At 47.1% G+C, this 16,075-nt stretch overlaps 1 protein-coding gene across 1 annotated transcript in view; it reads left to right on the top strand.

Moving 5' to 3' along the window:
* Positions 1 to 16,075, top strand: part of LOC137341448 (dynein axonemal heavy chain 17-like) — a 574,489-nt gene that overhangs the window by 470,028 nt on the left and 88,386 nt on the right. The window contains exon 59 of the mRNA XM_068004561.1: positions 7,063 to 7,280. Coding sequence (XP_067860662.1) covers positions 7,063 to 7,280 — 218 coding nt within the window. The remainder of the gene's footprint in view (positions 1 to 7,062; positions 7,281 to 16,075) is intronic.

Here is a 16,075-nt window from a genome sequence, read left to right as displayed (position 1 = left end):
GCACAGTGGCTGCAGTATGTTCCATCCACAGGATGCACTGCAGCAACTTGCGAAGGCTTCTTCGACAGCACCTCCCAAACCCACGACCTCTATCACCTAGAAGGACAAGAGCAGCAGGCACATGGGAACAACACCACCTGCACATTCCCCTCCAAGTCACACACCATCCTGACTTGGAAATATATCGCCGTTCCTTCGTCGTTGCTGGATCAAAATCCTGGAACTCCCTACCTAACAGCACTGTGGGAGAACCTTCACCAAACGGACTGCAACAGTTCAAGAAGGCAGCTCACCACCACCTTCTCAAGGGCAATTAGGGATGGGCAATAAATGCTGGCCTTGCCAGCGACGCCCACATCCCATGAACGAATAAAAAAAAACTCTCTCTGTGGGAATACTAAATATTGGGATGGCCGAAGCCATGGGCCCCGATATTAGAATAATAGAGGTGGGATGGCAGTGGGGGGTGATTGGGCGCGTGGTAACCCAACCAATAAAAAATGTCCGTTTCTCACGCAACCGCAACTTAACGTGGCTTCCGGGTTTGCCGTCCAAAAGCTGCGCAACGGGCGGACTGCCCACCCGCTGTCAGTTGGCGGAGCTCTATTTAAAGGGCCATTGCTCCAAAGGCTTTTGCTGGAGCAAACACCCACAGACCACAATGGAGCAGCAGAGGGGCAAGGCTGCTCCAAAGTTTAATGATGCCTCACTTCAGGTGCTACTGGACGGGGTGAGGAAGAGGAGGGATGTGTTTTATCCGGCGGACAGAAGGAACTGGCCTGCCTCTGTCACCAAGAATGCCTGGCTCGAGGTGGCAGAGGAGGTCACCAGCAGCAGCAACATATCCCGCATCTGGATCCAGTGCAGGAAGCGCTTCAATGACGTAACTAAGCCAAAGTGAGTACACTTACTGATTCTCCCACATTCCATGCTGCACATGACCGCCTCCCCCCCAACTCATTCTGCACTGCCAAGACTACTCTATCACATCAATCCTCACACCCACTTAAGGCTCATCCTCAACTTACCTGCATTTCCTCAGCACTTCCTCACCTCTCCATTAGTCACCCCACCACTACCATTCACCCCAATCCTCATCCAATGTGATGGCTCTGTCTCATATTCACCCTCTGATGCATCTGTTTCACAGTCAGCCTCACCCAAAGCAATGCATTCATCGGTTGGCCACTTCGCTATCACTCACTCACACATCTGTTCTTTCTACCCTTCCAGGAGAAGTGAGTGCAAATTGCACGCGAGAGGGCGAGGACTGGAGGGCGGCCTCACAGATGCGGAGCAGGAAGTGCTGGAGCTGAGCCGCACCCTCGAGGGAAGGCGAGACTGGCACCCCACAAACATCTGGTGACACAACTTTAAAATTCATCACACACAATATGAATTGATGTTAACATGCCTTGCCATGTTGAACACCTCAATATGCTCATCGCAACATGGCACATCTGGGATGATGCTTAATATTGCCTTCTGTTCTCCTACAGAGTCTTCAGTGACCGCAATGACGGCAGAGGGTGATTCCTCAGAGGACCTGCCGGCCTCTGAGGTTGCACCGTCACATCCTAGTGAGCCATCCACCAACGCAGATACTTACACCTCGGTGGGTCCTAGTAGTCAGTTAGTTGGGTTGGCACCTGGTGAGTCACCACACACAAGTGAACACGAGCCGACACTAGTGGCAGGGGCAACTCTGGAGAGTCTGCATCAGTGGGAGCACTCCTTTCCAGGCTCTGCTCAGCTGGATGCAGATATTGAACTGTGGGGGCCATCCTTTAAAAGGAGAATGATCGAGGGACAGCAGCACATTTGCGAGGTACTGGAACGGTGCCACGTGCACACTCCACAATAGCGCAGAGGATGGAGGAGTCCAACTCATGCATGAGTGGAATGGTGGCACAGGTACAGGAGGGAATCTCTGAGATACTGTCATAGGGAAGTGAGCAACTCTTTGAGATAGTTTCACAGGTACGTGAGCAACTCTCTGAGATAGTGTCACAGGTAAGTGCGGGAATGTCTGCAATGGAGAGAAGGCTAGCCTCCGTTGAGCTTCAAGCACGGCTCACAAATGAGTCTATTCAGGCCCCGACAATGGCCGTTCGGACTCAGGGTGAACAACATTCTGCCGCCTTAAACAGGCTGACAGATACTTTAGAAGTGGCCTTCCAATGCATCACACATTTTTACCACACTATTCTCCAGCAGGGTGGTAGGAGTGATGTGGGCCTGGCCCAGGGGAGGGATGATGGCGAAAGGGGACATGGAAGTCGGGACGCCACTCAAAGTGCTCCCACATCTCACCCGTTGCCCCCTCTCAACCAGTACCCACAATGCTGCCTCCTCTCCAGGTGGCTGAGTCTGCCCCTGCACAGGTGCAGGTGGAGCAGTCTTTGGAGCGGCCTTCATGGGCTCCAAAATCCAGAGGGCATAGGCCCAAAGCATCTAAGCAGTCAGGGCATGAACATGAGCAACCTGCCTCCACCTCTACTGCAGCCACAGGGGATGCACCACGTAGAAATAGTTGTAAGAGAAAGGCAAAGGTTTTGTAAGCACAAAGGGTATGCACAAGGGTGTCTAACAGACTGTCATGTTTTTCATTTACATTTGCTTTTTGTTAAAGTGACATTAAATGTTATGATTGTCACCACTACGGCCACGTCTTGCCCATTCTTGACTGGTTTTTGTGATAGGGCCCATTCATGAGGTTCACCGTGAATGGCGACACTTGATGCCACCAATTGGGTCACTTTACATTGGGTGTATGTGTAGTTGCAGGACTGTTTTGTGCAGGAAGGAGTGGGCAGCCCGGTGTGGGCAGCCCGGTGTGGGCACTGCTCTTTCCAGGTGGTGTCAGTCCACTGGACTCTTCACACTTTCTGATGTTAGGAGAACCGTTCACATATCAGTGACTCCCTGGCCTCACGAGCAGCCAATTGAGCCGCTGCTCTGCCCATGGGTTCCTCCTTGTCCTCGTCCTCCTCATTGTAGGTGGTAGATGTGGATAGGGCCTCCTCAAGGGGCACCCCTCTCTGTTGCGCCATGTTGTAGAGGGCACAACACACTACTGTAATGCGTCCCACTCTGTCTGGTGCGTATTGAAGTGCTCCCCCAGAAAGATCAAGGCACCCAAATTCCATCTTGAGCAGCCCTATAGCATGCTTAATTGTAGACCTGGTGGCGATGTGGCTGTCGTTACATCAATGCTGTTGCTCGGTGACGGGGTTCCTCAGAGGTGTCATGAGCTACGTGTGTAGGGAGTATCCCTTGTCCCCAGGAGCCAGCCCTTAAGTGTGTTCGGTGAGTGTAAGAGGGGTGGAATGTTGGATTCCCTCAGGATGAAGGAATCATGGCAGGTGCCAGGGAATCTGGCGCACACGTGAAGGAATCTTTTGCGGTGGTCACAAACGAGCTGAATGTTGATGGAGTGATACCCCTTTCTGTCCTGGCTCATGTGGAGGTGCTCGTATTGCTATATGGGTGCAATCGATTACACCCTGCACCCGTGGGAAACCAGTCACAGAGTGGAATCCCACTGCCCTCACCGCCTGACTGAGGTCGTCCATGGAGAAGCTGATGTACTGCGAGGCTCTGCGAAACAAGCCGTCGGTGACCTGCCTTATGCACGTGTGTGCAGACGACTGAGAGACCCCGACGATGTCCCCGGAGGCACCCTGGAATGATCCAGAGGTGAAGAAGTTGAGGGCAGTGGTGACTTTGACAGCGACAGGTAATGAGATGTCTCTCAGCCCAGCCGGGAGCAGCTCAGCATGAAGGAGGCTGCAGATGTCTGCGACTACCTGGCAACTCACTCTGAGCCTCCATATGCACTGCTCCTCAGAAAGGTCCAGGAAGCTGACCCTCGGTCTGTAGACCCTGTGGCAAGGGTAGTGCCTCCTGCAACGTCGCTCTTTCTGTTGTTGCCCTTGTGCAGGTGCCTGTGCTGCAGCACTGTGTTGTGGAGCTGAAAGTGGCGGAAGTGCATGCCGTGCCTGGTGAGGCTGATGATATTGCTCGTCTTCGGATGTAATGATGAACGCCCCCTCATCCTGATGGTGTGAGTTTGAGGGTGTCCGAAAAGTTGTTAAATATGTGTGAACAGAAGAATTGTGAGTGGAAAGTAAGAATTTTCAGTGAAAACACAAAGATCTCACAGCCAAAAGTTTGTGTGAAAGAACTGAGTGCCCTGCAGCAAGAACTCAGCTTTTCTCCCCATCTGTCAAACAAGCATTTGAATGTGCAACTGGCTGCTGGCTGAAACAGTTCTGGTGGAACATAGAGTGTTTCCCACAGCACGGGAAACACGCTGAGGATGTTTCAAAATGTCTTATTGTGGACAAAATTAAGTACTTCAAGTATGTACATAAGTTTCTTAACTATCATCCGCCTGCTTTAATTGCCGGTGGGACTTCCGCATTCGGGGGGCGCGCACACACCCAGACGCATCAATGGGGAACCCGGAAGTCTGCGGGTTGGAGCCGGTTTCCGAACCCGCTTAGGATTTCTGTGATTTTCTGAGCCCCCAATGCACCCGCTACTTCATTCCAAAATCGACCCCATTGTCTTAGGTCCCCGCCACAAACTCCATTCCCTAGCCACCGACTTCAACCCTCTCCCTGGCCACTGTCTAAAACTGAACCTGACCATTCGCGACCTTGGCGTTCTACTTGACCCTGAGATGAGCTTCCGGCCCCACATCCACTCCATCACCAAGACTGCCTACTTCCACCTCTGTAAAATTGACCATCTCTGCCCCTGCCTCAGCTCATCTGCTGCTGAAACCCTCATCCATGCCTTTACATAAGAACATAAGAAATAGGAGCAGGAGTAGGCCATCCGGCTCCTCGAGCCTGCTCCGCCATTCAACAAGATCATAGCTGATCTTCTACCTCAACGCCATTTTCCAGCACTATCCCCATATCCCTTGATGTCTTTAATATCTAGAAATCTATTGATCTCTGTTTCAAATGTACTCAATGACTGAGCCTCCACAGCCCTCTGGGGTAGAGAATTCCAAACATTCACCACCCTGTGAGTGAAGAAATTTCTCCTCATCTCAGTCTTAAATGGCCTACCCCTTATTCTGAGACTGTGACCCCTGGTTTTAGACTCCCCAGCCAGGGGAAACATCCTCCCTGCATCTACCCTGTCGAGCCCTTTAAGAATTTTGTATGTTTCAATGAGATCACCTCTCATTCTTCTAAACTCCAGTGAATATGGGCCCATTCTACTCAATCTCTCCTCATACGACAATCCGGCCATCCCAGGAATCAGTCTCGTGAACCTTTGTTGCACTCCCTCTATGGCAAGTATATCCTTTATTAGGTAAAAAGACCGAAATTATACACAATACTCCAGGTGTGGTCTCACCAAGGCCCTATATAATTGCAGTAAGACATCTTTACTCCTGTATTCAAATCCTCTTGTAATAATGGCCAACATATCATTTGCCTTCCTAATTGCTTGTTGCACCTGCATGTTAGCTTTCAGTGACTCATGTACAAGGACACCCTGGTCCCTTTGAACATCAATATTTCCCAATCTCTCACCATTGAGGTACTGCATTTCTGACTTTCCTACCAAAGTGGATAACTTCACATTTTTCCACATTACATTCCATCTGCCATGTTCTTGCCCACTCACTTAGCCTGTCTATATCCCCTTGAAGCCTCTTTGCATCCTTCTCACAACTCACATTCCCACCTAGTTTTGTGTCATCAGCAAACTTGGAAATATTACATTTGGTCCCCTCATCCAAATAATTGATATAGATTGTGAATAGCTGGGGCCCAAGCACTGATCCTTGCAGTATCCCCCTAGTCACAGTCTGCCAACTTGAAAAAGACCCATTTATTTCTGCTCTCTGTTTTCTGTCTGTTAACCAATTCTCAATCCATGCCAGTATATTACCCCCAATTCCATGTGCTCTAACTTTGTTCACTAACCTCTTGTGTGGGACCTTATGGAAAGCCTTCTGAAAATCCAAATACACCACATCCACAGGTTCCCCCTTATCTATTCCACTGGTTACATCCTAAAAGAACTCCACTAGGTTTGTCAAACGTGATTTCATAAATCCATGTTGACTTTGCCAAATCCGATTATTATTTTGTTACCTCTAGACATGACTATTTCAATGATCTTCTGGCTGGCCTCCCATCTTCCACCCTCCATAAACTTGAGCTCATCTAAAACTCTGCTGCCCATAGTCTAACTCGCACCAAGTCCCATTCACCCATCATACCCTGTGCTCGCAGACCTACATTGGCTCCCTACATTGGCAACCCCTCAATTTTAAAATTCTCATCTTTGTTTTCAAATCCCTCCCTATCTCCATAACCTCCTCCAGCCCTACACTCACCGAGATCTCTGTGCTCCTCCAATTCTAGCCTCTCGCACTTCCCCAATTTTAATTGCTCCATCATTGGCGGCCATACTTTCAGCTGTCAATGTCCTAAACTCTGGAATTCCCTCCCTAAACCTCTCCGCCTCTCTACCTCTCTCTCCTCCTTTGAGACGCTCCTTAAAACCTACCTCTTTGACCAAGCTTTTGATCTCCCGTCCTAATATTTCCCTAATATTAAGTGGCTCGGTATCAAATTTTGTTTGATAACGCTCCTGTGAAACACCTTGGAACGTTTTACTATGTTAAAGGCACTCTATAAAAGGCAAGTTGTTGTTATAGATGGAATGAGTATTCAGATTCACGCACCTCAAAACTCAGTTTTTTAAATTTATATCAAAATGGAGGGCATTATGTGAGGGTAGAGAGAGAACCTCGCTGGGTCACCAGAGAAGCCGAAATATCATTGTTCAGAGTGCTATAAACTCCAAACTTCTTTCTCTCCTACTCCATGACCACCCCAGCACTAAGAAATGGAACACATGTGCAGTTATAGAACTCCTTGATTAGAGAAGTGAAAAAATCCTGTTTTCTTCTAACTGATTTGTTGAGTAGTATGCCTTCATTCAGCACTCGACAAAGATGCTCTGTTATGATATTTATTTTCCTACTTTGTTTTAAACTATTAATCTAATTTTTTTGCTTGTTAGAACAACTTGACAGAGTTGAAATCTTTTGGCTCCCCGCCAGACGCTGTAGTTGTTGTGACTGCTGCCGTGATGATCCTCTTAGCGCCAAGTGGGAAAGTCCCAAAGGACAAGAGCTGGAAAGCTGCCAAAATTATGATGGGTAAAGTGGATGGCTTTTTAGATTCACTAATAAACTATGACAAGGAACGAATCCCTGAGTCTTCTTTGAAAGCTTTCCGGTATGTGAATGAATTATTAAGTCTTCTATTGCTTTGAAAGTTATACTATTCTTTTAAATGTTAGTCAAACAAACATATTGCTGTTCTTTAAAGCAGAATTTACTAAATGTAAAATTGTGCTCGGTTAGGAATGCATTTTATTTTTTGCAAGATTTAACACACTAAATCTAATTATTTATTGGCAAGCTGTATATGTTATAAATTGATAGCATTTATGCATGATTCTCCTTTAGATCTGGTATTTTACTGGCAAACATTTGGATTTTGATAGTGTTCTTGTTCACTAAAATTTGAAACTTTGGCCTAGAAATTGTTTCTCAGATGCTACGTGGTCTACTAAGCCCCCAAAATGGTGGGCAGGAAGCGGACAAGCACTTCGAGCTGGAAGTGCGCTGGCCACCATACTGGATCAGGACAAAAATAGGTGCCCTTTACCCACGTCTGAAACAGGCGTTAGGCCTTTTCATATGCAAGTAAGGGGCCTAACGCCTGCTTAAGGTCCCTGCTCCAAAATTGATTTGCCCTGAAGTAGCCTGTGCCATCCCAGGCTGCACTCAGGGAAAAGAACCCGGCCAACCAAGAAAAGAAGTAACTTACCTGAATGTAGAGCTGGGAAGAGCAAAGTACCCCTCCTGATCCCACATTAAAGAACCCGATCGCCGTTCGCCCTTCCCATCGCCGCCCCTCCCGACACCCCCCATTGCTGCCGCTGTCGACTCCCAGTTGTCCCACACCATCAGCCCTGACCCCCAATCGCCACCTCCCTGCAACTCCAACTCCCGCGTGGAATCGTGGAACCCAGCCCCCATGACTCCAGGCCCATTGACCCCTGATTTCGACCCATGGCCCCGACATGACCCACTTACCTGAGGGCTGTTGCGATGCTAGCAGCAGCCTGATTTTTCTTCACACTTCCTCTGGCCTTTGCCAGCGGGCCATTGCACTGTGCTGGCTCTATGACAATGCGGTCCAAGGCCTAATATTCTGGAAGCCTTGGACCTTACCGCTCCTGAATTTCTAGACCATCATATACCTCCTTTTGACACTTTTCACTGAGATTAGCACTACTCCTTCATATATTTGACTTTTTGCCTACCTGATCTCCTGTGACTTGCTCAAGGATAGTCTGGGATCTGAAGCATTTTTGTGATATTATTGTGGTCCCATTCTGAACGAGAGCATACAGCACTCTGGGTGATAGGGTGTCCAAGAAATAGGATAGAGAATTTTAAACAAAAACCATTGGTGGCAGTTTGGTGTGATTAAATGTCACATAGACCTGAAAGCTATTCAAACATTTTTAATTTAAAATAAATTCAACAGTAGCAAATAAGCAGGATTTTTCAAAATGTCTACAAGATCTCAGAACGACTTCGACAGAAAACAATCATTAGCCAGGTTGGCTACAGAGGTAAAAAGACAAGGTGTGGGCACATTAATTAGAAGTGCAGAAACTGGAGGCTGAGAAGGAATGGTGTGGATTCAAGGTATGGGAGAAACACAAAAAAACTCCATGCAAATTTGAGGCAGAGGAAAAGGAGAAGGAGCACCAATGTGTATTTGAACTGGAGAAAGACATATTTGCAGCAAGTCTGGTCAGTGAGGACACAATTGATCAAGCACATAAATCCAATACCAAATGTTAAAGAGGGAGGTGACATTGATGGATTTTTGGAAGATTTTGAATTATTAGTGAACCACTATATGTGGAGAACATAAGAAATAGGAGCAGGAGTAGGCCATACGGCCCCTCGAACCTGCAACACCGTTCAATAAGATCATGGCTGATCTTCGACCTCAACTCCACTTTCCTGCCCGATCCCCATATTCTATGATTCCCTTAGAGTCTAAAAATCTATCGACCTCAGTCTTGAATATACTCAACAACTGAGCATCCACAGCCCTCTGCGGTAGAGAATTCCAAAGATTCACAACCCTCTGAGTGAAGAAATTTCTCCTCATCTCAGTCCTAAATGGCCAACCCTTTATTCTGAGACTATGTCCCCTAGTTCTAGACTCTCTAGCCAGGGGAAACAGCGTCTCAACATCTACCCTGTCAAGCCCTCTCAGAATCTTATGTTTCAATGAGTTCACCTCTCATTCTTCTAAACTCCAGAGAGTATAGGCCCATTCTACTCAATCTCTCCTCATAGGACAACCCTCTCATCCCAGGAATCAATCTAGTGAACCTTCGTCGTACCGCCTCTAAGGCAAGTATATCTGTTAGGTAAGGAGACCAGAACTGTACACAGCAGTCCAGGTGTGGTCTCACCAAAGCCCTGTACAATTGCAGCAAGACTTCCTTACTCTTGTACTCCAACCCCCTTGCAATAAAGATCAACATACAATTTGCCTTCTTAATTGCTTGCTGTACCATTTGCTACCTTCCAATCCATTGGGATCGTTCTAGTTTGAACAAAGCATCTTACACAATCACTTAGCGGTAAAGTACTCAGAACATTTTCACATGTGGATCCAATGTACAATATGGCATTTTAAATTGTACAGTGCACTGGTTATCACTTAATAATTAGCACCTAAAGCGACCAGGCAATAATTTAAGAAGCTACTGAAAGTTCCATTTGAGAGTTACAGAGAACTTCTCATTGAGCTGGAGGATATTTGGAAATCGTGGTTAGATTGTAGACAATCTTATCACAATTTTTTTCAAACAACCAGATGGAACACTTATGATCCCAAGAACAACCTGTCAGCCATGGACCTTCCTCAGAGGCTTTCTAATGCATTCCTTTGATCCTATGTCTTCTGCCATGGTGAAGCACAGCCTATGGCAGCTTTTGTGCAGGTGGCTCTGATACCGCCCTCCAGCTACAATATGAATTCATCATAAGTTTCTGACACTGATACTCAGAGTGGCACTGGTAAACCTCAGCTTTCTATCAGTTCTAATTAGCATTCCTGGCTCTGCAGTGCTAACCATCACGCCATAAATGAGTGCATTTTACCCAGAATGACAGGAATAACAACCTATCTCAAGAGGACAAGGAAGAATACAATTAGGGATCCATCATATTTATTTTGATAACTAGAACTCCCCACAGCCTCACAACTGAGACTCCGTCACCTGGATTTTCCTGAGTCTGTAGGAGACTTCCACCTGCCCATGTGATTCTGCCGACACCGAACTGCATTTCCCTGGGGGGAGCTAATGTAGTCTGCAGGGCAGATTTAGAGCCGGACCTTACAACTCCTAACAAGTTCTCTGCTGCAACAGTTCAAAGGCTACTGCAACTTAAAGGGCCAGCATTTTGATTAGAAGGAGATAGAGAGATGGACCATGAGCTCAAGAAAGAATTGCAGAAACAAAATGAAGAGCAACATTGAGAGGGTCTGCAATAGCCAAAGCCCCAAGATTTTCCGAAGCTGCAGTGGAGGTAACCCTCCAGAGAAAAGGGCATGAAGAGGAAGGTTATTTGGCACATCAGAAAGGAAGCCGCAGAAAAAGGAGGTTCAGGGAATTTGACAGGAGCTGACTCAGATGCTCAGTGCTACCACAACCATCCCATGAATGGTAGTTCAATGCTGGAAATGTTTTAATGACCTCACCAGTTGGCCAATGTACGGTAAGGTACAAATGCCCATGCCAATGCTGAAATAATGCTGGAAGCATGACTCACCTCCACACTCTCCAGGACCACACATTGTAAAAGAAGAGATGAATGAGACAGTTAGTAGGCACAAGATACCCGTATCAAATCCCCCACACCTTCCTCACAATTACACATCCCTTTTGCACCATGGAACTATCCCATATCACATTCCCGGCAGCACTTTAGCAAAAAGTGAAGAGATTTCTGCATTGCCTGTGCCTGAAAGAATGGAATGTCTGCAGACATCTGGGTGAAAGGAAATTGTGAATTAGCCAGTAGTGTATCTAAAGCTTTGTGCTCTTTATAAAAGAAGAGGTATACGCACAACCAAAGGCAAAGGAATGTCACAAATGGAAGAATAACAACCATCTGGCTCCTGGGTAGACATGAGAAGGGAGCTCTCAGCAGACAAACCGGACAGGCAGTTCAAAGAGAGCTGACAGGCGCAGGTTGGTAATGGGATGGATCACTTACAATAGTGTGAGTGTTTACTGTCTTCAGGCATTCTGATTACTTGAAAGGCCTCCTATCACACAAGAAGTAGGATATGACTTGAAGAATATCCTGATGTGGTTTTTATTATTCATTCATGGGATGTGGGCGTTGCTGGCGAGGCCGGCATTTATTGCCCATCCCTAATTGCCCTGGAGAAGGTGGTGGTGAGCCGCCTTCTTGAACCGCTACAGTCCGTGTGGTGACAGTTCTCCCACAGTGCTGCTAGGAAGGGAGTTCCAGGATTTTGACCCAGTGACGATGAAGGAACGGCAATATATTTCCAAGTTAGGATGGTGTGTGACTTGGAGGGGAATGTGCAGGTGGTGTTGTTCCCATGTGCCTGCTGCTCTTGTCCTTCTAGGTGATAGAGGTCGCGGGTTTGGGAGGTGCTGTCGAAAAAGCCTTGGCGAGTTGCTGCAGTGCATCCTGTGGATGGTACACACTACAGCCACAGTGCGCCGGTGGTGAAGGGAGTGAATGTTTAGGGTGGTGGATGGGGTGCCAATCAAGCGGGCTGCTTTGTCCTGGATGGTGTCGAGCTTCTTGAGTGTTGTTGGAGCTGCAATCATCCAAGCAAGTGGAGAGTATTCCATCACACTCCTGACTTGTGCCTTGTAGATGGTGGAAAGGCTTTGGGGAGTCAGGAGTTGAGTACTCGCCACAGAATACCCAGCCTCTGACCTGCTCTCGTAGCCACAGTATTTATATGGCTGGTCCAGTTAAGTTTCTGGTCAATGGTGACCCCAAGGATGTTGATGGTGGGGGATTTAGCGATGGTAATGCCGTTGAATGTCAAGGGGAGGTGGTTAGACTCTCTCTTGTTGGAGATGGTCATTGCCTGGCACTTGACTGGCGCGAATGTTACTTGCCACTTATGAGCCCAATCCTGGATGTTGTCCAGGTCTTGCTGCATGCGGGCTCGGACTGTTTCATTATTTGAGGGGTTGCGAATGGAACTGAACACTGTGCAATCATCAGCGAACATTCCCATTTCTGACTTTATGATGGAGGGAAGGTCATTGATGAAGCAGCTGAAGATGGTTGGGCCTAGGACACTGCCCTGAGGAACTCCTGCAGCAATGTCCTGGGGCTGAGATGATTGGCCTCCAACAACCACTACCATCTTCCTTTGTGCTAGGTATGACTCCAGCCACTGGAGAGTTTTCCCCCTAATTCCCAATGACTTCAATTTTACTAGGGCTCCTTGGTGCCACACTCGGTCAAATGCTGCCTTGATGTCAAGGGCAGTTACTCTCACCTCACCTCTGGAATTCAGCTCTTTTGTCCATGTTAGGACCAAGGCTGTAATGAGGTCTGGAGCCGAGAGGTCCTGGCGGAACCCAAACTGAGCAGGTTATTGGTGAGTAAGTGCCGCTTGATAGCACTGTCAACGACACCTTCCATCACTTTGCTGATGATTGAGAGTGGACTGATGGGGTGGTAATTGGCCGGAATAGATTTGTCCTGCTTTTTGTGGACAGGGCATACCTGGGCAGTTTTCCACATTGTCGGGAGATGCCAGTGTTGTAGCTGTACTGGAACAGCTTGGCTAGAGGCGCAGCTAGTTCTGGAGCACAAGTTTTCAGCACTACAGCTGGAATGTTGTCGGGGCCCATAGCCTTTGCTGTATCCAGTGCACCCAGCGTTTCTTGATATCACGTGGAGTGAATCGAATTGACTGAAGACTGGCTTCTGTGATGGTGGGGATATCGGGAGGAGGCCAAGATGGATCATTCACTTGACACTTCTGGCTGAAGATGGTTGCAAACGCTTCAGCCTTGTCTTTTGCACTCACGTGCTGGACTCCGCCATCATTGAGACTGGGGATGTTTGCAGACCATCCTCCTCCAGTTAGTTGTTTAATTGTCCACCACCATTCACGACTGGATGTGGCAGGACTGCAGAGCTTTGATCTGATCCGTTGGTTGTGGAATCGCTTAGCTCTATCAATAGCATGTTGCTTCCGCTGTTTAGCATGCATGTAGTCCTGAGTTGTTGCTTCACCAGGTTGGCAACTCATTGTTAGGTACGCCTGGGGCTACTCCTGGCATGCTCTTATACACTCCTCATTGAACCAGGGTTGATCCCCTGTCTTGTTGGTAATGGTAGAGTGAGGAATATGCCGGGCCATGAGGTTACAGATTGTGCTGGAATACAATTCTGCTGCTGCTGATGGCCCACAGCGCCTCATGGATGCTCCGTTTTGAGCTGCTAGATCTGTTCTGAATCTATCCCATTTAGCACGGTGGTAGTGCCACACAACACGTTGATGGTTGGACAGTGCGTGGCAGTCCAGAAGATTTCTGCAACATCATGATTTCAGGAGGAGGTCTTAAAGGCAATTGTTGCTTTCAGAGCAGCAACAATTGCTTCCATAGATGCCCTGTAGAGTACCTAACTCAGGACTTAATTGGCACCATTCAGCCTGTCCTCATGCAGACCACTAGCCCAGGCCCAGCACTAACAGGCTGCAAGGAGTAATTGCAAGTGTCACAATTTCTTTTGATAGTAACAACACAGCTGCATCAATACAGTCCCCTCGAATGCCACCACAAGAAGGAGTTTCTGGCTTGGCCCCAGTAGTCATTGAACGCACCTATGACATGACATCAGAAGTGGGACCTGCAAGGACATTGTCATCACTGAGATAAGTGCCACCTCAGTCCTCGAAAGCTCCATGAGTTAAGTCTCAGCAACAAACCTTACAACCTTCTGACACTGGTTGGTGATGATTCTCTGCCTGATAGTGCATGCTGTTGGCACCTCCTCTTTTTCCTGGGTGTGCTCAGAGAATTGGTTGTCTCCATGTTCTTCTGCTTGACCTTCTGCGTTTGGAAGGCGCAATCCCTTTGTAATGGCCAAAGAGTGGACGATGCAGCAAGCCACTATAATTCTCAAAACCCCCTGACCTATCCAAGCCACAGATGTGGGACTTGAGTATCCCAATGATCTGTTCAACTATTATTCTTGTAGCACTCAATGCTTCATTTTACCATTTTCAGCCTTGGATGATGGAAAGGAGTCATCAGCTATGGTTAAAGCGGGCACCTTAGGTCTTCTATCAACCATCCTGATGCAGTGCAGGAAAATATGAAAAGCTTATAATTAAAGAATCATGGCTGCTTCCTGGGTAGCATGCATTGACAGGAAGAATCAAATGGCTTGCATCACTCACCAAACTAAGGTTGTTACACAAGATAAGGGCTCATGAGGTTGGGGGTAACATATTAGCATGGATAGAGGATTGGTTAACGGACAGAAAACAGAGAGTAGGGATAAACGGGTCATTTTCCGGTTGGTAGGCTGTAACTAGTGCGGTACCACAAGGATCGGTGCTTGGGCCTCAGCTATTTACAATCAGGGATAAACGGGTCATTTTCAGGTTGGTAGGCTGTAACTAGGATCGGTGCTTGGGCCTCAGCTATTTACAATCTATATTAATGACTTGGATGAAGGGACCAAGTGTAATGTATCCAAGTTTGCTGACAATACAAAGCTAGGTGGGAAAGTAAGCTGTGAGGAAGACACAAAGATTCTGCAAAGGGATATAGACAGGTTAAGTGAATGGGCAAGAAGGTGGCAGATGAAGTATTATTTGGGGAAATGTGAGGTTATTCACTTTCGTAGGAAGAATAGAAAAGCAGAATATTTTTTAAATGGTGAGAAACTATTAAATGTTGGTGTCCAGAGAGACTTGGGTGTCCTGGTACAAGAAACACAAGTTAGTATGCAGGTATAGCAAGCAATTAGGAAGGCAAATGGCACGTTGGTCTTTATTGTAAGGGGGTTGGAGTACAAGAGTAGGAAAGTCTTACTACAATTGTACAGGACTTTGGTGAGATCTCACCCGGAGTACTGCGTACAGTTTTGATCTCCTAATCTAAGGAAGGATATACTTGCCTTAGAAATGATGCAACAAAGGTTCACTAGATTAATTCCTGGGATGAGAGGATTGTCCTTTGAAGAGAGGTTGAGGAGAATGGGCCTATACTCTCTAGAGTTTAGAAGAATGAGAGGGGATCTCATTGAAACATTGAAGATTCTGAGGGGGCTTGACAGGGTAGAAGCTGAGAGGTTGTTTCCCCTGGCTGGAGAGCCTAGAACCAGAGGGCATAGTCTCAGGATAAGGGGTCGGCTAATTAGGACTGAGATGAGGAGGCATTTCTTCACTCAGAGGGTTGTGAATCTTTGGAATTCTCTACCCCAGGGGGCTGTGGATGCTCAGTTGTTGAGTATATTCAAGGCTGAGATAGATAAATTTTTGGACTCTAGGGGAATCAAGGGATATGGGGATCAGGCAGGAAAGTGGATTTGAGGTTGAAGATCAGCCATGATCTGACTGAATGGCAGAGCAGGCTCAAGGGGCTGTATGGCCTACTCCTGCTCCTATTTCTTATATTCTTATGTTCTGTCTGCACATTCAGTGAGTGAAATCCCTTTCTGTTGATGAAATTGGTGAAGCACAATAGGTTTAGAAGGACATACATCACAGCTTATCACCAACAGGAAGTACAAAATGATGAAACCATAGGCACTCACATACATCACACTTAGGATAATAAGAAATAAAAACAGAAAATGCTGGAAATACTCAGCAAGTCAAGCTGTGGAGAAAGAAACTGAGTTAACATTTCAGGTCAATGATCTTCTGTCAGAACCGGAAGAAGTTAAAGATTTAACTGTTTTTAT

This window comes from Heptranchias perlo, chromosome 23 (genome assembly GCF_035084215.1).
Source record: "Heptranchias perlo isolate sHepPer1 chromosome 23, sHepPer1.hap1, whole genome shotgun sequence".
NCBI classification, from domain to species: Eukaryota; Metazoa; Chordata; class Chondrichthyes; order Hexanchiformes; family Hexanchidae; genus Heptranchias; species Heptranchias perlo.
Note: the sequence above shows the minus strand (reverse complement) of the source record. Positions and strands in the feature narration are given on the sequence as shown.